Here is a 24,046-nt window from a genome sequence, read left to right as displayed (position 1 = left end):
CAAAACTATGTTGAATAGTAGTGGTGAGAGTGGGCATCCTTGTCTTGTTCCTGATCTTAGAAGAAATGATTTCAGTTTTTCACCATCGAGAATGATGTTTGCTGTGGGTTTGTCGTATATGGCCTTTATTTTGTTGAGGTAGGTTCCCTCTATGCCCACTTTCTGGAGAATTTTTATCAGAAATGGGTGTTGAATTTTGTCAAAAGCTTTTTCTGCATCTGTTGAGATGATCATATGGTTTTTGTTCTTCAGTTTGTTAATATGGTGTATCACATTGATTGATTTGCGTATGTTGAAGGAACCTTGCATCCCTGGGATAATTCCTACTTGATCATGGTGTATGATCCTTTTAATGTGTTGTTGGATTCTGTTTGCTAGTATTTTGTTGAGGATTTTTGCATCTAAATTCATCAGTGATATTGGTCTGTAATTTTCTTTTTTTGTAGTGTCTTTGTCTGGTTTTGGTATCAGTGTGATAGTGGCCTCATAGAATGAGTTTGGGAGTGTTCCTTACACTGCAACATTTTGGAAGAGTTTGAGAAGGATAGGTGTTAGCTCTTCTCTAAATGTTTGATAGAATTCACCTGTGAAGCCATCTGGTCCTGGACTTTTGTTTGTTGGAAGATTTTAAATCACAGTTTCAATTTCATTACTTGTGATTGGTCTGTTCATATTTTCTGTTTCTTCCTCGTTCAGTCTTGGAGGGTTATACCTTTCTAAGAATTTGTCCATTTCTTCCAGGTTGTCCATTTTATTGGCATAGAGTTGCTTGTAGTAGTCTCTTAGCATGCTTTGTATTTTTGTGTTGTCTGTTGTAACTTCTCCTTTTTAATTTCTAATTTTATTGATTTGAGTCCTCTCCCTCTTTTTCATGATGAGTCTGGCTAATGGTTTATCAATGTTGTTTATCTTCTCAAAGAACCAGCTTTTAGTTTTACTGATCTTTGCTATTGTTTTCTTTGTTTCTATTTCATTTATTTCTGCTCTGATCTTTATGATTTCTTTCCTTCTGCTAACTTTGTGTTTTGTTTGTTCTTCTTTCTCTAGTTCCTTTAGGTGTAAGGTTAGATTGTTTATTTGAAATTTTTCTTGTTTCTTGAGGTAGGCTTGCATAGTTTTAAACTTCCCTCTAGAACTGCTTTTGCAGTTCTAGGTTGTGGATCATCGTGTTTTCATTGTCATTTGTCTCTAGGTATTTTTTGATGTCCTATTTGCTTTCTTCCGTGATCTCTTGGTTATTTAGTAAAGTATTGTTTAGCCTCCATGTGTTTGTGTTTTTTACGTTTTTTTCCCTGTAATTCATTTCTAATCTCATAGCGTTGTGGTCAGAAAAGATGCTTGATATGATTTCAATTTTCTTAAATTTACTGAGGCTTGATTTGTGACCCAAGACATGATCTATCCTGGAGAATGTTCCGTGCGCACTTGAGAAAAAAGTGTAATCTCCTGTTTATAGATGGAATGTCCTATAAATATCAGTTAAATCTATCTGGTCTGTTGTGTCATTTAAAGCTTGTGTTTCCTTATTTATTTCCATTTTGGATGATCTGTCCATTGGTTTAAGTGAGGTGTTCAAGTCCCCCACTATTATTGTGTTACTGTCTATTTCCTCTTTTATAGCTGTTAGCAGTTGCCTTATGTATTGAGGTGCTCCTATGTTGGTTGCATATATATTTATAATTCTTATATCTTCTTGGATTGATCCCTTGATCATTATGTAGTGTCCTTTCTTGTCTCTTGTAACATTCTTTATTTTAAAGTTTATTTTATCTGATATGAGTATTGCTACTCCAGCTTTCTTTTGATTTCCATTTGCATGGAATATCTTTTTCCATCCCCTCACTTGCAGTCTGTATGTGTCCCTAGGTCTGAAGTGGGTTTCTTGTAGACAGCTTATATATGGGTCTTGTTTTTGTAACCATTCAGTGAGCCTGTGTCTTTTGGTTGGAACATTTAATCCATTCACGTTTATGATAATTATCGATATGTATGTTTCTATGACCATTTTCTTAAATGTTTTGGGTTTGTTTTTGTAGGTCCTTTTCATCTCTTGTGTTTCCCACTTAGAGAAGTTCCTTTAGCATTTGTTGTAGAGCTGGTTTGGTGGTGCTGAATTCTCTTAGCTTTTGCTTGTCTGTAAAGCTTTTGATTTCTCCATCGAATCTGAATGAGATCCTTGCCAGGTAAAATAATCTTGGTTGTAGGTTCTTCCCTTTCATTACTTTAAGTATATCATGCCACTCCCTTCTGGCTTGTAGAATTTCTGCTGAGAAATCAGCTGTTTACCTTAATGGGAGTTCCCTTGTATGTTATTTGTCATTTTTCCCTTGCTGCTTTCAATAATTTTTCTTTGTCTTTAATTTAGGCCAATTTGATTACTATGTGTCTTGGTGTGTTTCTCCTTGGGTTTATCCTGTATGGGACTCTCTGCACTTCCTAGACTTGGGTGGCTATTTCCTTTCCCATGTTAGGGAAGTTTTTGACTATAATATCTTCAAATATTTTCTCTGGTGCTTTCTCTCTCTCTTCTCCTTCTGGGACCCCTACAATGCGAATGTTGTTGCGTTTAATGTTTTCCCAGAGGTCTCTTAGGCTGTCTTCATTTCTTTTCTTTCTTTTTTCTTTATTCTGTTCCATGACCGTGAATTCCACCATTCTGTCTTCCAGGTCACTTATCCGTTCTTCTGCCTCAGTCATTCTGCTATTGATTCCTTCTAGTGTATTTTTCATTTCAGATATTGTATTGTTCATCTCTGTTTTGTTGTTCTTTAATTCTTCTAGGTGTTTGTGAAACATTTCTTGCATCTTCTCGATCTTTGCCTCCATTCTTTTTCTGAGGTCCTGGATCATCTTCACTATCATTATTCTGAATTCTTCTTCTGGAAGGTTGCCTATCTGCACTTCATTTAGTTGTTTTTCTGGGGTTTTATCTTGTTCCTTCATGTGGGACATAGCCCTCTGCCTTTTCATCTTGTCTGTCTTTCTGTGAATGTGGTTTTTGTTCTGCAGGCTGCAGGATTGTCGTTCTTGCTTCTGCTGTCTGCCCTCTGGTGGATGAGGCTATCTAAGAGGCTTGTGCAATTTTCCTGATTGGAGGGACTGGTGGTGGGTAGAGTTGACTGTTGCACTGGTGTGCAGAGCTCAGTAAAACTTTAATTTGCCTGACTGCTGATGCATGGGGCTGGGTTCCCTACCTGTTGGTTGTTTGGCCTGAGGCAACCCAACACTGGAGACTACCTGGGCTCTTTGATGGGGCTAATGGCAGACTCTGGGAGGGCTCACGCCAAGCAGTCCTTCCCGGAACTTCTGCTGCCAATGTCCTTGTCCCCACAGTGAGCCACAGCCACCCCCTGCCTCTGCAGGAGACCCTCCAACACTGGCAGGTAGGTCTTGTTCAGTCTCCTGTGGGGTCCCTGCTCCTTCCCCTGGGTCGTGATGCACACACTACTTTGTGTGTGCCCTCCAAAAGTGGAGTCCCTGTTTCCCCCAGTCCTGTTTAAGTCCTGTAATCAAATCCCACTAGCCTTCAAAGTCTGATTCTCTAGGAATTTCTCCTCCCATTGCCAGACCCCCAGGTTGGGCAGCCTGACGTGGGGCTCAGAACCTTCACTCCAGTGGGTGGACTTCTGTGGTGTAATTGTTCTCCAGTCTGTGAGTCACCCACCAGCTGTTATGGGATTTGATTTTACTGTGATTGCGCCCCTCCTACCATCTCATTGTGGCTTCTCCTTTGTCTTTGGATGTGAGGTATCTTTTTTGGTGAGTTCCAGTGTCTTCCTGTTGATGAGTGTCCAGCAGCTAGTTGTGATTCTTGTGTTCTCACAAGAGGGAGTGAGAGCACATCCTTCTACTCTGCCATCTTGGTTCAGGGCCCCTGTGATCTGTATTCTTGTGTACTAAAACAAATGTTTTTTACATGTGTACTTGGCACAGTTGTTTCATTAACTGAGCAGAAAGAAGCCTGAATAGAGTATGTGGGAGGAAGAGAATGAGCATTCAGGGAGTAGAACAGTTCCGAGAGTGGGTCAGTGTATTTGATTTTACTTTTCCCAAATTAGCACTGGGTGAATTTCTAGGTTAGGCATTTTGCATATACACATGAATCTGCTTTTACTGATTTTTTGTTTACTCTCTCCACTATTTTCTCAGCCTCACAGCTCTACCACTTCGTGACTTCTGGTTGTTGTCTTTCCTCTCTGTGGGTGCCTAGGCTGCAGAACTGTAGCTCCCTGGGTTCAGTGTGTCTCCCCTTCAAACTCTCCAAGAGGAGAGAGGCTCCAATTAGTTCATTAATCAGTAGTTAATACTTAACACCCCAGGTGACATGAATTCTCCTTTAAGGCCATATTATGTGCCTGGGGCTCTCCTCATGTCTAGCCTGTCAACTGTGCCTTTGGGTTTGCTGCCAGACCCTGGTTTGGTCAGAGTCGTCATTATTTTTCTTCCATTATAAAAGATCATTTGGAAAATATAGAATAATATAAAGGAAAAATAAAAATGACGTCTAAGATTTTTGTACCTTTTCAGTCATGTTTGTATTTATATTGTATACAGAAGAAACCTTAGAAGCCACACAGTACCACATCCAGCAATTCCCTTAAGTTCCCTGATCATAGAGCATCTGGCTCTGATCATCGAGCTCCACGGTCATAGATCACATGGCCACAGAATACTGTGTTTAGGAAACTTTGTCAAGAAAATAACACCTACCTAAACAGTGTTTACTAGATTAGTTACATTTTAAGGAAAATATTACTATAGAAGATATCATCAACAACTACCTGTCCTTTTAAGTTGGTTATCTCTTTTATTGTTAATGATTTAGAAGTTAGAAGTTACATCTGTAATATCAAGGTTTGCAAAAGCAAATTGAATGAGTGATAGGTGAGATCAAGACATTCAAAATATATATTTAGGAAAGAACACTTTTCCAGTTTGAGGGCTACTGGTTTCATTTGTGTGTGTGTTGAATCTACTATGAGCAAATAATGTGTATTATATTTCCAAACAAATACAGTTCTGTCAGGTATTCAAATTTTGCTTCTGCCTGTGTCCTAGACATATGATAAATATGAAGAATTTTGCTTATCATTTTGCTTCCTCTGTTCCTTGGATATGAAAGCACTTGACTCTGGACTATGGCCCTTCACCTAAGGCCCAATATTTTCTTCCTTTATTTTTGCTGTTTTCCTGTTCTTACTTTCTTTCCTGTTTTTACCTGTATTTTTTTTCTGCCCCTGCTGCTTGTCTTTTAGCCTTGATGGGGTGGGAAAGAAGTGAAGGCAGCATGCATGAAGTAGAACTGAAAGGATAGCAAGGAATAATGATTTTATAGATATCTTATTTACCTGTTTTTAAAAGCACTTGCTTAACTGGAGCTTACCATTAGCTTGGTAGATCAGAATTGACTAAATGGTTGTGTATTTTTTAAAGGCTCAAAAATACCATTGTTTACATTCATGTTTCTTTATACTTTATTTTCTCCATCATTTCCAGATCAATAAGAACCACTAAAAAACTCCACAATAACTTCATTTTCTATTCATTCTTTCATCATTTTCAGATCAATCATAACCATTTAAAAACTCTGCAATAACCAACAGCTGTGGGTAATGAACATTTATTATATCAAAACAGTTAAAAGAATCTTACTTAGATCTTCCTTTGTATTTTCTCCCAGCTGCAATCATAGTACTTCTAATATACATTGGTAAAAACCTTTTGGCGCCATCAAGTGGAATTAGGTAGAGAGTGCCTCTGAGCATGTTAACTTTTAGTTAACTGGAATAATTGCAGGCAATGATTCTTAGTGGCAAATTGCAGAAATTTTCAATCATAGAAAACATTTTTAGGGAAAAACATGGAAATTGAGTGGAGTATAAATATAATGCTAATATTTTAAGTATCCTTGAATTAATTTCAACAAATCATTGGGCCAGATGGTGGAGATAGAAGAAAAATAAGGTTGTCCTGGTCTAGTGGGGACTCAGATATGTGTTTATGGTAGTATTTACAAGTATAAGTAGGGAATAAGGAGCCAGCACAAACAGAGTGATTAATCTCTCTGTGTACATGTGTATATTTGAGAGTTTAAAAAAAAGTCTTTGCAGAAGAGGGAAAACCTGAGCAGAGTATTTAAGGTGGTAGAAAGTGGGGTAGGGGTTGGGGCTGGGAGAAGTTACTGGCCAGAGGAAACAGCACTAATTTAGGAGCACAGAATCTATTATGGAAACTTTTATGTGTGCATGAAATGATTGTGCTTATATTGATAATAAAACTGTGATTTGGATGGTTAATAAATAGTATTTATTAATTTAATTTGCTTTCTAATAATTTTCCTTTTTGCACGCATTTACAAGCTGCTGAGCTTTAAGATTCTAACACTTGTGGGTTTTGTTTGTTTTACAATTGGGTTAGGAAATGAGAACCAAAGAAGCCATCCACGTTACAGAGTAGAACTTGGGCTGGATGGAACCCTAATTTTCAGCATTTCTTCTGTCAGCCATTTGTGGTTTTTCTTTTATTTTTTTCTTTACCTTTCTCATAAAACTTAAAAAAAAATCCAAAATGTTAATTGAATTAAGTTTTTCTACCTTTCCATGTATTAGTTTATTTGATGTGTAGGTACATTTCTTGATAGACCAATTTCTCTTACATGAGAGTAGAGTGAAGAATCTGAAATAGAAAAGAGAGAGGGTCTGAGATTATGTTGTACCAAGACTGCCTACCATCCTGGAGGAGGCATATGCTTGGCAGAATACCAGACTGCAGTTTTAGAATGAAGCACTAAGGAATTCTATAAAGATAGATAACATTTCAGTAAACCACTTAATCATCAGTTCAAAAATGTTTTTTTTAAAAATAATCCCGTTACATGTAGTAGCAGAACTGTCTTTGTTTTGCAAATTCCAGAGATTTGAATCAATATTGAATGGTTGAAACTTTTTTCATATAAAATATGAAATATTTTATTTCATAAAAATATTACTTTACCCTTTCTCTGCACTTGTAAGAGGAAATACTTGGAGCTTTGAAGTAGTAGATTAATAAACTTCCTTTTTCAAATTTACCTGGAATAAATGGATGTTCTTGCAATTACCAAGCTATTCTCTTCCCCTTGAGACCACATCACACAGACAAGAATATGTTCATCACCTTCTAAATCAGAAGTCAGCAAAGGCATAATATAGTAAGGCATTTCTCTATTGAAAAAAATACAGTTTGCCATAATTCTATACAAGGAATACCAGGTAACCATCAAAATGATGACATGAAAGATTTTCACGATACATTGTTAAGAGAAAACCTTGGATTATAAAATAGTATATTTAGTATAGAGATATATTTGGAAGGCAAAATGAATATTATAAAATGTATACATAGCAAATATCTGGAACACCATTTATCAAATGATTAACAAGACACAAGGTAGTGGAATTGCAGGTGATCTTTCTGTTGTTTGTTTGGCTTCTGTTTCTAATTTTTCTGCAGTGATCTTGTGCCACATTTATAATTAGAGGTATTTATATTCCTGGATGATTTCTTAAGTGTAATGTGGCATTTCCTTCAGCTGCCAGTTGCAAAATGCATGCTGTCAGTTATCTTGTCTTTTGTGGTGATGGTTTTGAATAAGATGACCCTCCTCTATGAGGAGTAGCATGCATGTTTTTTGAGATAGCCTGTGGAGTTAGTTGGTAGTCATGAAGCTAAGCTGTAGTTTTGAACTCAGCAGTGTTCTCACCAGTTAAGTTATTTGAGTAAGTAATTTTCTTAAACATCTGCTATCGCAATTATATTTTCATAACAACAACAACAATAAAACCCAACAACAACAAAGACAAAAACAAACACTCCAGCTCTTGAAGTGGTAATATATTGTACACTAGATTTCAGGGTATATGTAGTTACTTCTTATTTTTCTTCTTAGTGAAATCCTAGAAATGATGTGGGAAAGAAGAACAGCCACAAATGGCTCAGTTATTCCCATGAGTCCTTAAACAGTTAGAAAAGCTCATAGAGGTTAGTTTGCAGCTACCTTTAATGGTATCCTCTGAGTAATTTCAATGAAATGAAATGAAAATTGATGAATTATTGTCTGACCCAGGTAGAAAGAAATAAAATTTATTTTTCAGGCAACAATAGACATATTCATCCAGAAGGTCTGAAAGCAGTGAGAAGAGGGCACTGATAATTTCAATATGGGAAATACATACATGAATATAATTATTACTATAGTGGTAATATCCCTATTATTTTTTGTTCCATTTTTATTATTGTTATTGTTATTACTGGTCCTCCAACCTTTTTGTCTGGATGAATCACTTTAACTTCCTAAAGTTAAGACCTAGAGTTCATGGGGTAATAGATTGGAGAGAGTGGAGAGGAGGGAGAGGGCTGATATGCTGAGTGAAAATCTGGAGCTAAGGCAGCAGGGGGAAGGGGCAGTGATGACAGTCAATTCCTTGCAACTCCTTGACTTAAGGTGTTGGGGAAGGGAGGTGTGGCAATGGTGACCGGGTCATCTACCATATAGTGCTTTGATATTTATTGTAGAGTCCTTCTACTGGTTGGGGATCCCACATTAAATTAACAAATTTGTACTGCATATTTATTGACCTAACAACATTTGTTTACTCATTGTTTTCTTTGTAAATTTCAGATCAATCGAGCTCCAAGCTTTGGAACTGATCAGAAAATAGACTATGATGTAAAAAGGGGAGTGCTGTTAAATGCACTGAAGCTACTAAATATCAGGTAAAGTGTTTCCTCCATCTTCTGGAATTTTTTTCACCATATTTGGCATAGAACAATCATTTGTAAGTGGAATTGTCTTGTAATTTTAGTATTTTGTATTGTGAATTTCTTGATTCCATTCTTCAAACCCATTTAGTTTTCTTCTTTTTAAATATCTTTTCCTCTTCTCCTGAACTCTGCTTCTTCTTCTCCCCATATGATTTGAACCTACAGTAAATATGCTTAAATTGCATTGTTGGTATAATACAGACTATGGGGTGGAATTGGAGAATACCTTAGGAAACATTCTAGACTGTTTTCCTCACCTCACAAGAAGAAACTAAAGCACAAAGTTCACTCAGGGAGTTAAAAAACCTCAAAAATACATTTCCAATCTTTCTGTCCAAAGGTCTTTCCCCTGTATCATGCTGCCTGGGTAAACAGAGAAGAAAAGAGAAGCAGTTAAGTGAGAGTTAACCTTCCCATTGAACAGCATAAACAGGATTTCCTTCTTTTTCAAGGCTGAATAATATTCCATCTTATATATACCACATTTTTAATCCATTCATCCATTGCAGAACATTTAGGTTGTTTCCATGTCTTGGCTGTTGTGCATAATGCTGCAGTGAACATGGGAATGTGGGTATCTTTAGATCAGATACCCACAGGGTATCAGTTGAATCCTGGTTCAACAGGATCAGTCGAATCCTGATTTCAACTTCTTTGGATATATAGTGAAAACTAGGATTGCTGGATCAATAGAATATTATTAATTTGGTTGCAGCGTACATAATCATGGATGTCAAATATTTGAAATGTTATTATGTGGGAAGCTTTGTCTCATTATGAAAGAAATTTGTTAGAAGTTTAACTGAACTGCTTAATGAGGTAGTGAGTTGTATGCTATTATAAGTGTCCAAGTAGCATTTAGGATCACATCTTGGGTCACAAATCAAGCCTCAGCAAATTTAAGAAAACTGAAATCGTATCAAGCATCTTTTCTGACAATGCTATGATATTAGAAATGAATTACAGGGAAAAAAAAGTAAAAAACACAAACACATGGAGGCTACACAATATGTTACTAAATAACCAAGAGATCACTGAAGAAATCAAAGAGGAAATCAAAAAATACCTAGAGACAAATGACAATGAAAACACGATGATCCAAAACCTATGGGATGCAGCAAAAGCAGTTCTAAGAGGGAAATTTATAGCTATACAAGCCTACCTCAAGAAACAAGAAAAATCTCAAGTAAACAATCCAACCTTACACCTAAAGGAACTAGGGAAAGAAGAACAAACAAATCCCAAAGTTAGCAGCAGGAAAGAAATCATAAAGACCAGAGCAGAAATAAATGAAATAGAAACAAAGAAAACAATAGCAAAGATCAATAAAACTAAAAGCTGGTTCTTTGAGAAGATAAACAAAACTGATAAACCATTAGCCAGACTCATCAAGAAAAAGAGGGAGAGGACTCAAATCAATAAAATTAGAAATGAAAAAGGAGAAGTTACAACAGACACTGCAGAAATACAAAGCATCCTAAGAGACTACTACAAGCAACTCTATGCCAATAAAATGGACAACCTGGAAGAAATGGACAAATTCTTAGAAAGGTATAACCTTCCAAGACTGAACCAGGAAGAAACAGAAAATATGAACAGACCAATCACAAGTAATGTAATTGAAACTGTGATTACAAGTCTTCCAATGAACAAAACTCCAGGACCAGATGGCTTCACAGGTGAATTCTATCAAACATTTAGAGAAGAGCTAACACCCATCCTTCTCAAACTCTTCCAAAAAATTGCAGAGGAAGGAACGCTCCCAAACTCATTCTATGAGGCCACCATCACCCTGATACCAAAACCAGACAAAGATACTATAAAAAAAGAAAATTACAGACCAATATCACTGATGAATTTAGATGCAAAAATCCTCAACAAAATACTAGCAAACAGAATCCAACAACACATTAAAAGGATCGTACACCATGATCAAGTGGAATTTATCCCAGGGATGCAAGAATTCTTCAATATATGCAAATCAATCAATGTGATACACCATATTAACAAATTGAAGAATAAAAACCATATGATCATCTCAATAGATGCAGAAAAAGCTTTTGACAAAATTCAACACCCATTTATGATAAAAACTCTCCAGAAAGTGGGCATAGAGGGAACCTACCTCAACATAATAAAGGCCATATACAACAAACCCACATCAAACATTATTCTCAATGGTGAAAAACTGAAAGCATTTCCTCTAAGATCAGGAATGAGACAAGGATGTCCACTCTCACCACTACTATTCAACATAGTTTTGGAAGTCCTATCTACGGCAATCAGAGAAGAAAAAGAAATAAAAGGAATACAAATTGGAAAACGAGGTAAAACTGTCACTGTTTGCAGGTGACATGATACTATACATAGAGAATCCTAAAAATGCCACCAGAAAACTACTAGAGCTAATCAATGAATTTGGTAAAGTTGCAGGATACAAAATTAATGCACAGAAATCTCTTGCATTCCCATACACTAATGATGAAAAATCTGAAAGAGAAATTATGGAAACACTCCCATTTACCATTGCAACAAAAAGAATAAAATACCTAGGAATAAACCTACCTAGGGAGACAAAAGACCTGTATGCAGAAAACTATAAGACACTGATGAAAGAAATTAAAGATGATACCAACAGATGGAGAGATATACCATGCTCTTGGATTGGAAGAATCAATATTGTGAAAATGACTATACTACCCAAAGCAATCTACAGATTCAATGCAATCCCTATCAAATTACCAATGGCATTTTTTACGGAACTAGAACTAATCATCTTACAATTTTTATGGAGACACAAAGACCCTGAATAGCCAAAGCAGTCTTGAAGGAAAAAAACGGAGCTGGAGGAATCAGACTCCCTGACTTCAGACTATACTACAAAGCTACAGTAATCAAGACAATATGGTACTGGCACAAAAACAGAAACATAAATCAATGGAACAAGATAGAAAGCCCAGAGATAAACCCACGCACCTATGGTCAACTAATCTATGACAAAGGAGGCAAAGATGTACAATGGATAAAAGACAGTCTCTTTAATAAGTGGTGCTGGGAAAACTGGACAGCTACATGTAAAAAATGAAATTAGAACACTCCCTAACACCATACACAAAAATAAACTCAAAATGGATTCGAGACCTAAATGTAAGACCGGACACTATAAAACTCTTAGAGGAAAACATTGGAAGAACACTCTTTAACATAAATCACAGCAAAATCTTTTTTGATCCACCTCCTAGAGTAATGGAAATAAAAACAAAAATAAACAAATGGGACCTAATGAAACTTAAAAGCTTTTGCACAGCAAAGGAAACCATAAACATGACGAAAAGCCAACCCTCAGAATGGGAGAAAATATTTGCAAATGAATCAACGGACAAAGGATTAATCTCCAAAATATATAAACAGCTTATGCAGCTCAATATTAAAGAAACAAACACCCCAATCCAAAAATGGGCAGAAGACCTAAATAGACATTTCTCCAAAGAAGACATACAGATGGCCAAGAAGCACATGAAAAGCTGATCAACATCACTAATTATTAAAGAAATGGAAATCAAAACTACAATGAGGTATCACCTCACACCAGTTAGAATGGGCATCATCAGAAAATCTACAAACAACGACTGTTGGAGAGGGTGTGGAGAAAAGGGTACCCTCTTGCACTGTTGGTGGGAATGTAAATTGATACAGCCACTATGGAGAACCGTATGGAGGTTCCTTAAAAAACGAAAAATAGACTTACCATATGATCCAGCAATCCCACTACTGGGCATATACCCAGAGAAAACCATAATTCAAAAAGACACATGCACCCCAATGTTCATTGCAGCACTATTTACAATAGCCAGGTCATGGAAGCAACCTAAATGCCCATTGACAGACGAATGGATAAAGAAAATGTGGTACATATATACAATGGAATATTACTCAGCCATAAAAAGGAACGAAATTGAGTCATTTGTTGAGACGTGGATGGATCTAGAGACTGTCATACAGAGTGAAGCAAGTCAGAAAGAGAAAAACAAATATCATATATTAACGCATGTATGTGGAACCTAGAAAAATGGTACAAGTGAACAGGTTTGTAGGGCAGAAGTTGAGACACAGATGTAGAGAACGAACGTATGGACACCAAGGGGGGAAAACCGTGATGGGGTGGGGATGGTGGTTTGATGAATTGGCGATTGGGATTGACATGTATACACTGATGTGTATAAAATTGATGACTAATAAGAACCTGCAGTATAAAAAAACCAGAGAAACAAACCAATAAAAAAGAACAAATACTAAACTTTCTTTGGGTTATTTGTATGGAAATATGTTAATATAAATGTTTCAGACGTTACATGAAATTTCTAAAAATCTTATATGTTCTGGTATAATGTTATAAGTCATAATTCTAGTTATTACTTTAAAATGTATCTCTCAGAAATAACTAAATTTCCTTGTCAATTGCATTATTATGAACTTTCATCAAATCTTTAACCGTGGTCATTTTTAAGTCTTGTCATTTACAGACAGTTCTGGGTGTACTCTGATGCTTTTGCAAAAATGTTCCTATAAAAGGGTTTCATCTTCAAGGAATTCATGGAAAAGACTCTGACAAGTACAGGTTTCTGGTAACTGACTATACTGCTGAACTGAATGAATAAGCATTTTCAGAACTGTAATGGAAAACTGATGAATTCATAAAAGTGCTAACAAAAGATCAAGATGAAAAAAAAATTAATTACATGGGACTGAGTGAACTGATGAGGATGATTATAATTTTTGTGACTTTCTGTTTGAATTAAAATAAAAAATTCCCACAAGGACTCAGAAGCAAAAAATATACAAATCAATTTTTACTGCAAAGTAAAGGAGCTGTTACAGTAGAGGATTACTGGACTGAATGTCAATACTGTGACATAGTATGAGTGTGTTTCGTGTTTGGTAATTGCAATCATTGTTGCTTTTGTTGTGGTCATCCATTTACAATGCTTGGTGTCAGTTTATTTATCTCTTGTAAAAATAAAATACAGTGTGTGTGTTTAAAAAAAAAAAACAAATAGCATTTAGGGTATTAGATTAAAGGACCTCTGAGGTCATTTAAGCTCAGGAATTTTATGATCTCAATTGGTTCTAATTGTCATTTCAAGAACTCTAAAAGAGTTGTGGGATACTTCCAAGCAATTTATTTATTTGAAATGTTTTCAAGCGTTTAGCAGATGCCTGATTACGAAGTAGATTTATGTGGAAGGCATTATTAAAAAAAGATTGACATATAAACTTGTTCAGAAATTTTCATATGGCCCCTTCTTTTGTATGATCAAAGAATGATTTGCCTAAATTCTACTGATATTTCAATTATTCTAAAGGAAATGAATAGAAAGGAAAGAAATGTAGAATGGGAAAATTTTATTTAGCTTATACAAGTGTATCAGGTATTTTAGATTATTTAAGCAATATGCCTATACATTTTTTGGCATATATATTGTTTAAGTAGTCCTGTCAAATGTATGACTTCCGTTTAATTTCTTAGACTCCTTTTCAAGTTTAGGGACTTCTCATTTCTCTCCTGGGCTATTTTATTGGTTTCCTTCCTTCCTTCAGCACTAACCTTCACCCTGTTTTGCAGTGTCCACTCTGTTGCTCTGCAAATCATTTAACAAGTGTTTATTGAGTGCCCGCTACTATAGGGGTAGGTGCTGGGAGTTCAGAGTCTCGGTTTCTGCCTTGGATGACTTGTTTGACAGTATGTCTTTTATTTAGATAGAGCTTTAAGACAAGAAACGGGCTTAGAAGTGATGGGGGAAGGTAGAAATGAGAGATAATTCAGTTTTAAACACGTTGATTTTGAAGTGCTTTGAGACACCCAGGCAGAATTGTTAAGTGGGAGATTTGATATACAGGGCTCCAGGGGATAGAGACATCTATGTGATTGACATCTGTGTATAGATTGCTGTTGAATCCAGTGGATGAGAACATACAGTTGGAGTGTATATATTGAGAAGTAAAGTGGGGCAAGGGCAGAGCCTGAGGGATGCCAACATTTAAAGAGATATTTATAAACTCTAATATTCTGCTCAGATTGTTTCCACACTATCAGATAAAGTTTAAACATTGCCTACAAAGTGTTTTTGATCTTTAGATACAAGACTTCTTTTGATCTGGCCCTTGCATATCTCGCCAATCTGATCACTTTTTGTTCTTCTCTTTTCCCTGACTTAGAATTAATTTTTCTAAGAACTCTCGTGCGATGCTGTTTCACGTGTTCATGGTTTTGTGTGTATTCTTATTTAAATTTTCTCTTAGCTTTGTTCCTCTGGTGAATGTTGATTCATTTTTAAAAATTGTGGTAAAATATACTTAAAATTTACTATTGTAACCATTTTTAAGTGTGCAATTCAGTGGCAATAAGTACATTCACATTATTATGCAACCATTACCACCATCCTTCTCTGGAACTTTTTTCATTGTGCGAAACTGAAATTCTGTACCCATTAAACAACTCCCCATTTCCCCCTGCCACCAGCCCCTGGCAACCACCATTCCACTTTCTGCCTTTATGAATTTGCCTAGGTACCTCATATAAGTAGAATCATACAGTATTTGCTCTTTTGTGACTGCCTTATTTAACTTAGCATAATGTCTTCAGGGTTCAATCATGTTGTAGCATGTGTCAGAATTTCCTTCCCTTTTAAGGCCAAATAATATTCCATTGCATGTATATACCACATTTTTGTCAACTCATCCTTAAATACCTAAAATAATCCTTCAAATCTTTCCTTATTTTCTAATCTGACTGCTGCTTCCCTGGTCCAGGCTGTCATATTTTATATTTGCTAATGAACTAGCATTCCATTTGTTTTAATTTGTTTGGGCTGTTATAACAAAATACCACAGACTTAATAAGTTATAAAAAACAGATTTATTTCTCATGGTTCTATAGGCTGGTGGTCCAAGATTAGGGTGCCAGCATGGTTGAGTGAGGCCTGCTTCTGGGTCACATACTTCTTATTGTATCATCACATGGCAGAAGGGTCTAGGGAGCTCTCTGGAGTCTCTTTTGTAAGGACACTAATCCCTTTCAAGGGGGTTCCACCCTCATGGCCTAATCACCTCCCAGAGGCCGCACCTACTAATATCATCACCTTTGGGAGTTAAGATTTCAACATATGGGTTTTGGGGGGGGGCACAAACATTCAGACCATAGACTATCTTAACAGCCTGCTGCTTTTCTCATCCACTTCAAAGCCACTGTACATATTGCCAAGGGATAATCTTTTTTTTTTTTGAATTTTATTTACTTATTTTTATACAGCAGGTTCTTATTAGTTATCAATTTTACACATATTAGTGTATATAAGTCAATCCCAATCTCCCAATTCATCCCACCACCACCCACCCCCACTTTCCCCCCTTGGTGTCCATATGTTTGTTCTCTACATCTGTGTCTTTATTTCTGCCTTGCAAACCGGTTCATCTGTACCAATTTTCTACATTCCACATATATGTGTTAATATATGATATTTGTTTTTCTTTCTGAATGAGACAGTCTCTAGGTCCATCCACATCTCTACAGATGACCCAATTTCGTTCCTTTTTATGGCTGAGTAATATTCCATTGTATAAATGTACCACATCTTCTTTATCCATTCTTCTGTCAATGGGCATTTAGGTTGCTTCCATGACCTGGCTATTGTAAATAGTGCTGCAATGAACATTGTGGTATATGACTCTTTCTGAATTATGGGTTTCTCTGGGTATATGCCCAGTAGTGGGGTTGCTGGGTCGTATGGTAATTCTATTTTTAGTTTTTTAAGGAACCTCCATACTGTTCTTCATAGTGGCTGTATCAATTTACATTCCCACCAACAGTGGAAGAGGGTTCCCTTTTCTCCACACCCTCTCCAGCATTCGTTTGTAGATTTTCTCATGATGCCCATTCTAACTGGTGTGAGGTGATACCTCATTGTAGTTTTGCAATTACATTCCTCTAATAATTAATGATGTTGAACAGCTTTTCATGTGGCTCTTGGCCATCTGTATGTGTTCTTTGGAGAGATGTCTGTTTAGGTCTTCTGCCCATTTTTTGATTGGGTTGTTTGTTTTTTTAATACTGAGCTGCATGAGCAGCTGTTTATATATTTTGGAGATTAATCCTTTGTCCGTTGATTCATTTGCAAATATTTTCTCCCATTCTGAGGGTTGTCTTTTCATCATGTTTATGGTTTCCTTTGCTGTACAAAAGCTTTTAAGTTTCATTAGGTCCCATTTGTTTATTTTTGGTTTCATTTCCATTTCTTTAGGAGGTGGGTCAAAAAGGATCTTGCTTTGATTTATGTCATAGAGTGTTCTGCCTATGTTTTCCTCTAAGAGTTTTATAGTGTTCGGTCTTACGTTTAGGTCTTTAATCCATTTTGAGTTTATTTTTGTGTATGGTGTTAGGGAGTGTTCTAATTTCATCCTTTTACGTGTAGCTGTCCAGTTTTCCCAGCATGATTTATTAAAGAGACTGTCTTTTCTCCATTGTATATCCTTGCCTCCTTTGTCATAGATTAGTTGACCATAGGTGCATGGGTTTATCTCTGGGCTTTCTATCCTGTTCCATTGATCTATATTTCTGTTTTTGTGTCAGTACCATATTGTCTTGATTAGTGTAGTTTTGTAGTATGGTCTGAAGTCAGGGAGTCTGATTCCTCCAGCTCGGTTTTTTTCCCTCAAGATTGGTTTGGCTCTTCATGGTCTGTTGCATCTCCATACAAATTTAAAAAATTTTTTGTTCTAGTTCTGTAAAAAATGCCATGGGTAATTTGATAGGGATTGCATTGAATCTGTAGAATCCTTTGGGTAGCATAGTCAGTTTCACAATAATGATTCTTCCAATCCAAGAATATGACCTTTATAATGTTGAGGTAGTTTCCCTCTATGCCCACTTTCTGGAGAGTTTTTATCATAAATGGGTGTTGAATTTTGTCAAAAGCTTTTTCTGCATCTATTGAGATTATCATATGGTTTTTCTTCTTCAGTTTGTTAATATGGTGTATCATATTGATTGATTTGCGTATATTGAAGAATCCTTGCATCCCTGGGATAAATCCCACTTGCTTATGGTGTATGATCCTTTTAATGTGTTGTTGGATTCTGTTTGCTAGTATTTTGTTGAGGATTTTTGCATCTATATTCATCAGTGATATTGGTCTGTAATTTTCTTTTTTTATAGTATCTTTGTCTGGTTTTGGTATCAGGGTGATGGTGGCCTCATAGAATGAGTTTGGGAGTGTTCCTTCCTCTGCCATTTTTTGCAAGAGTTTGATAAGGATGGGTGTTAGCTTTTCTCTAAATGTTTGATAGAATTCACCTGTGAAGCCATCTGGTCCTGGACTTTTGTTCATTGGAAGATTTTTAATCACAGTTTCAATTTCAGTGCTTGTGATTGGTCTGTTCATATTTTCTATTTCTTCCTGGTTCATTCTTGGAAGGTTGTGCTTTTGTAAGAATTTATCCATTTCTTCAGGTTGTCCATTTTATTTGTGAAGAGTTGCTTGTAGTAGTGTCTTATGATGCTTTGTAGTTCCGTGGTGTCTGTTGTAACTTCTCTTTTTTCATTTCTAATCTGATTGATTTGAGTCCTCTCCCTCTTTTTCTTGATAAGTCTGGCTAAAGGTTTATCAATTTGTTTATCTTCTCAAAGAACCAGCTTTTAGTTTTATTGATCTTTGCTATTGTTTTCTTTGTTTCTATTTCATTGTTTTCTGCTCTGATCTTTATGATTTCTTTCCTTCTACTAATTTTGGGTTTTATTTGTTCTTCTTTCTCTCGTTAGGTGTAAGGTTAGATTGTTTACTTGAGATTTTTCTTGTTTCCTGAGGTAGGATTGCATTGCTATAAACTTCCCTCTTAGGAGTGCTTTTCCTGCATCCCATAGGTTTGGGTCATCGTGTTTTCGTTGCCATTTGTCTCTAGGTATTTTTTGATTTCCTCTTTGATTTCTTCAGTGATCTCTTGGTTATTCAGTAACATACAGTGTAGCCTCCATGTGTTTGTGTTTTTTACATTTTTTCCCCCTGTAATTTATTTCTAATCTCATAGCGTTGTGGTCGGAAAAGATGCTTGATATGATACTCAATTTTATTAAATTTAGCGAGGCTTGATTTGTGACCCAAGATGTGATCTATCCTGGAGAATGTTCCGTGTGCACTTGGGAAGAAACTGTAATCTGCTGTTTTTGGATGGAATATCCTATAAATATCAATTAAATATATCTGGTCTATTGTGTCATTTAAAGCTTGTGTTTCCTTATTAATTTTCTGTCTGGATGATCTGTTCATTGGTGTAAGTGAGGTGTTCAAGTCCCCCACTATTATTGTGTTACTGTCGATTTCCTCTTTTACAGCTGTTAGCAGTTGCCTTATGTATTGAAGTGCTCCTATGTTGGGTGCATATATATTTATAATTCTTATATCTTCTTCTTGGATTGAACCCTTGATCATTATGTAGTGTCCTTCCTTGTCTCTTGTAACATTCTTTATTTTAAAGTTTATTTTATCTGATATGAATATTGCTACTCCAGCTCTCTTTTCATTTCCATTTGCATGGAATATCTTTTTCCATCCCCTCACTTGCAGTCTGTATGTGTCCCTAGGTCTGAAGTGGGTCTCTTGTAGACAGCATATATATGGGTCTTGTTTTTGTATCCATTCAGTAAGCCTGTGTCTTTTGGTTGGAGCATTTAATCCATTCATGTTTAAGGTAATTATCGATATGTATGTTCCTATGACAATTTTCTTCATTGTTTTGGGTTTGTTTTTGTAGGTCCTTCTCTTCTCTTTGTTTCCCACTTAGAGAAGTTCCTTTAGCATTTGTTGTAGAGCTGTTTTGGTGGTGCTGAATTCTCTTAGCTTTTGCTTGTCTGTAAAGCATTTGATTTCTCCATCAAATCTGAATGAGATCCTTGCTGGGTAGAGTAATCTTGGTTTTAGGTTCTTCCCTTTCATCACTTTAAATATATCATGCCACTTCCTTCTGGCTTGTAGAGTTTCTGCTGAGAAATCAGCTCTTAACCTTATGGGAGTTCCCTTCTATGCTATTTGTCATTTTTCCCTTGTTACTTTTAATAAATTTTCTTTGTCTTTAATTTTTGTCAATTTGCTTACTCTGTGTCTCAGTGTGTTTCTCCTTGGGGTTATCCTGCCTGGGATTCTCTGCACTTCCTGGACTTGGGTGGCTATTTCCTTTCCCATGTTAGGAAGTTTTCGACTATAATGTCTTCCAGTATTTTCTTGGATCCTTTCTCTCTCTCTTTTCCTTCTGGGACCCGTATAATGCGAATATTGGTGCTTTTAATATTGTCCCAGAGGTCTCTTAGGCTGTCTTCATTTCTTTTCATTCTTTTTTCTTTATTCTGTTCCACAGAAGTGCATTCCACCATTCTGTCTTCCAGGTCACTTATCCGTTCTTCTGCCTCAGTTATTCTGCTACTGAGTCCTTCTAGTGTGTTTTTCATTTCAGTTATTGTATTGTTCATCTCTGTTTGTTTCTTCTTTAATTCTTCTAGGTGTTTGTTCTTTACTTCTTCTAGGTCTTTTTTGAACATTTCTTGCATCGTCTCGATCTTTGCCTCCATTCTTTTTCCAAGGTCCTGGATCATCTTCACTATCATTATTCTGAATTCTTTTCCTGGAAGGTTGCCTATCTCCACTTCATTTAGTTGTTTTTCTGGGGTTTTATCTTGTTCCTTCATCTGGTACATAGTCCTCTGCCTTTTCATCTTGTCTGTCTTTCTGTGAATGTGGTTTTTGTTCCACAGGCTGCAGGATTGTAGTTCTTCTTGCTTCTGCTGCCAAGGCATAATGTTTAAAACCTGCAAATATAATTATGCCCTTCTCCTTTTAAAACTCACTCTCTCCCCTCCCCCATTGCCTAAAGTTCAATTTGAGACTCAGTAACATAGTATTAAAGCTAGAAGGCTTTAATTAGCTGAGTTTCTTGCATTCACCCATAGCTCCAGACATACTAAATGACTTACAATTTTCTGGACATGTTTATTCCTTTTCTCAAATTATTCCTTCTATCCTGTTCACTTGTTGAACTCCTGCCACTCAAACCTTAATGTTGTTATGAAAGATAATAGATCAGTTTCCTAACACCCTTGCAAGTTCAAGTTGTGAGGTGGTACATACTTGAGGCAAAAGAACACTCTCTATTATCTAGGGCCTTGGCCCAGTATTCTCAGTGCAATCCCTTATTGAATAGAATGGGACTACCTGTAAACTTAAGTGTGTGTTTTACCTCTGCACACTAGAAGCTGGCCAGTTGGCCTTCTTGTACCCTTTCCTTTGGTTTACACCTTCATCTGGGCCCTACCAGGCTAATGACATTGCAAGGCATGGAAATGTAAGCTCAAGAATAAGAACTCTATTTTTTCCTATGGCTGAGGGCAAAATTGGCTTTGCCTTTCCTTTTTTCTCTAGAGTCCACCCTGTTCCTGCTAGATCTTTAAGATTGGTATATAAGAGTGTAAGTTGGAGGGAGAGAGGAGAGGAGACCTCAGGCTTATCTGATCGTACCAGCTACATGGGAGAGAAGAGAGAGAAAACAAGTTCAGAGGAAAGCAATCTCACAACAGGAATTTTCCAATAAAAACCAGACCGCTATGAGTAAATTTGCATTGTTGGGCAAAAACGAGAAGGACTTTGCAGATGCTTTCAATTAAGCAATGATTGTTCAGCTGAGATTTCAATCTGAATTGAAAATGTGCTGAAGAGTGGTCAGTATAAATGAGAATGCTTAAACATAAAGGGCACTGGTTGAAGGAAGGGAAAGGAAACAACATTTATTAAGGACCTATTAATGTTACCCCAAGTTAATCTCTATAAGAACTCTAGGAGGGAAATGATACTGTTAGCATTTAATGGATGGGAAAACAGACCCAGCAGTTAATTGACCTAAGGTTGTATTGATAGTAAGTTGCTATACTGTCTCCATTTTATCTTGTTACCTTCAGAACTTCTATTTACTGTATGGAGATCCATATTTGATGAATGACTAGGTGAATATAATGTATGTGAATATATAAATTTAATAAACACTGATTCTTATCCCCACTGGCTCCCCTCTTCTGCTGATTCTCACAGGGATAAGGTTAGAGCTTATTTGAATTCTTGAATATGGTCTTGTGTTCTATATTTTAGGACCAGTGATAAAAGGAGAAACTTGGCTAAACAAAAAGCTGAGGCTCAAAGGAGGCTTTATGGTCAAAATTCAATCAAAAGGCTTTTACCAGGTTCCTCAGACTCAGAACAGCAGAGACATCAGTTGGAGAAGCGGAAAGAAGAGTTGGTATGGAAAATTTAACAATGTACCTGCAATTTGAATTGCATAATTCATTTTTCAGGTTTTATTTGTAAAATCTCTTCATTTCTAGAAGGAGAGACTCGCTCAGGTACGGAAGCAGATCTCGAAAGAAGAACATGAAAATCGACACATGGGGAATTACAGGTAACTGTGCTTTTGTTTTTTAATAGATTGAAGAAGTGAAGTGTCAAAACAGAAGTGTCTGCATTTTTTAACTTTTAGGCTTATTTTAAGCACTGTTTATTTCATTCTGAGAAAGTGCTTTTTGTTTAATTTATTTCCAGAAAGAAAAGATAGTTAGCAAGTAGATGGTTCAGATTTGGGGAGAGCTCCTGGGGTGGCTGTGTGAAGTCTTTTCAGGCTGATGTTATCGTGTGACCTTATTTAATTATAATGCACTATTTTGAAAAAATCAGGTTTCAGGTCTCTTAGTATTCTTTCTGTCAGTTCAGAGTGGTTGCTGTACTTTGTTTTAAGTTCAAATATATCAGGAACCAGGCAAATAATGAAAATGTTTGGAGGAGGCAGGTGTGAGACAATAGAAAGGGGTTTGGACTGTACAGAACTGTACCTCCTCCACAGTATCACCTTTGACAGGAGAAAAGGGGACCCCCTAAGCTCTTTGTGTTCTTGGAAAGACAGCCCCTCCTCCCAAGCTTTGACATTGACCCAGCAGAATTAGGAGGATTTGATGTCATAGAGCTTCCCGCACTCCTGGTAAGATGTTCTTTCCGGCCTTAACACTATCAACAGTGATGATGAGAACACATTCCTCTCACCCTACGTCTACCTAATTCTCTCCACCAGAGAGACAAATTCCACCACGCCTCAAAAGATCATTAGGATTAATCCCTACATTCTTGTATACATCAATAATCACACTGAGTCTAAAACTTCTCAAATTATCCCTCATCACCTAAATTCTCTCCAGTAAAGTTCTATATTTCTCAATATGCCCAATTGCAATTCTTCTTCAGCCACCTGCCCTTGACCAAACCTTTATACTGTGCCTTCTGGAACTGCATTGTTTAATGATAATTCTCTAGATAAACTTCAGTTTGTATTGGTAACAAACGAAAATTTATGGATTTCTTGTAACTATATTCATCTTTATTTCTAGCACCTAGTAAAGTGACTGACAGAGTAGATGGTCAAGAATTATCTATGTAGTTGACCTTAACTCTTGTGCTATGGTAGCTTTTTTTAAACAAGCTGGTTTATCTGATTTTATTGTAGGCGAATTTATCCTCCTGAAGATGAAACACTACTTGAAAAGTATGAAAATTTGTTGGCTGTTGCCTTTCAGACCTTCCTTTCAGGAAGAGCAGCTTCATTCCAGCGAGAGCTGAATAATCCTTTGAAAAGGATGAAGGTAAAGGAATGAATGTTTATAAAGAAATAAAAGAATGAAGCCACACAATATGTCTTTATAAACAACCCATCTTAGTTCCACATATAAAAACATTTTACTTTTAAGATGCACTTTCCTTCCATTTTAACAGTTGGTAATGTTTCATAACCAACCAAATGATTTCATAAATAAGATGTCTTTTAACAAGACAAGTTAAGCAGTAGAGAATGTTGATATTATGTTGTAATCTATTGTAATAAATGTTTTATTACAGTTATGTATACATAACTGAATAAAAAAATAGATTGAAATAACCTAGTGGTTTGTGATGTTCTCATTGTTTGAGAATGAGATATAATTATGAGTTACATAGTTAACAATATAGTTAACTATGTAACTATATTGTTACATAGTTAGATTGTAACTAAAGTTATACAATAATTTTTTCCTGATACTGCATAGACCTGGCATATGAGAAGTAATTGAAACACACACACAAGGTAATCTATTTGCCTTACTAAAAGGTCTGTTAGTTATCTTTTGCAGTAT

At 36.3% G+C, this 24,046-nt stretch overlaps 1 protein-coding gene across 6 annotated transcripts in view; it reads left to right on the top strand.

The window, feature by feature from the left end:
* Positions 1 to 24,046, top strand: part of TTLL7 (tubulin tyrosine ligase like 7) — a 156,173-nt gene that overhangs the window by 81,062 nt on the left and 51,065 nt on the right. For all 6 annotated transcript variants that reach the window (XR_005022097.1, XM_036870837.1, XM_036870836.1 and 3 more), the window contains exons 10-13: positions 8,660 to 8,754; positions 21,984 to 22,131; positions 22,217 to 22,290; positions 23,383 to 23,518. Coding sequence is in view for 5 of the 6 variants with exons in the window: in XM_036870837.1 (XP_036726732.1) it covers positions 8,660 to 8,754; positions 21,984 to 22,131; positions 22,217 to 22,290; positions 23,383 to 23,518 (453 nt within the window). In the remaining variant the exon portion in view is untranslated. The remainder of the gene's footprint in view (positions 1 to 8,659; positions 8,755 to 21,983; positions 22,132 to 22,216; positions 22,291 to 23,382; positions 23,519 to 24,046) is intronic.

Source organism: Balaenoptera musculus, chromosome 1 (assembly GCF_009873245.2).
Source record: "Balaenoptera musculus isolate JJ_BM4_2016_0621 chromosome 1, mBalMus1.pri.v3, whole genome shotgun sequence".
NCBI classification, from domain to species: Eukaryota; Metazoa; Chordata; class Mammalia; order Artiodactyla; family Balaenopteridae; genus Balaenoptera; species Balaenoptera musculus.
Note: the sequence above shows the minus strand (reverse complement) of the source record. Positions and strands in the feature narration are given on the sequence as shown.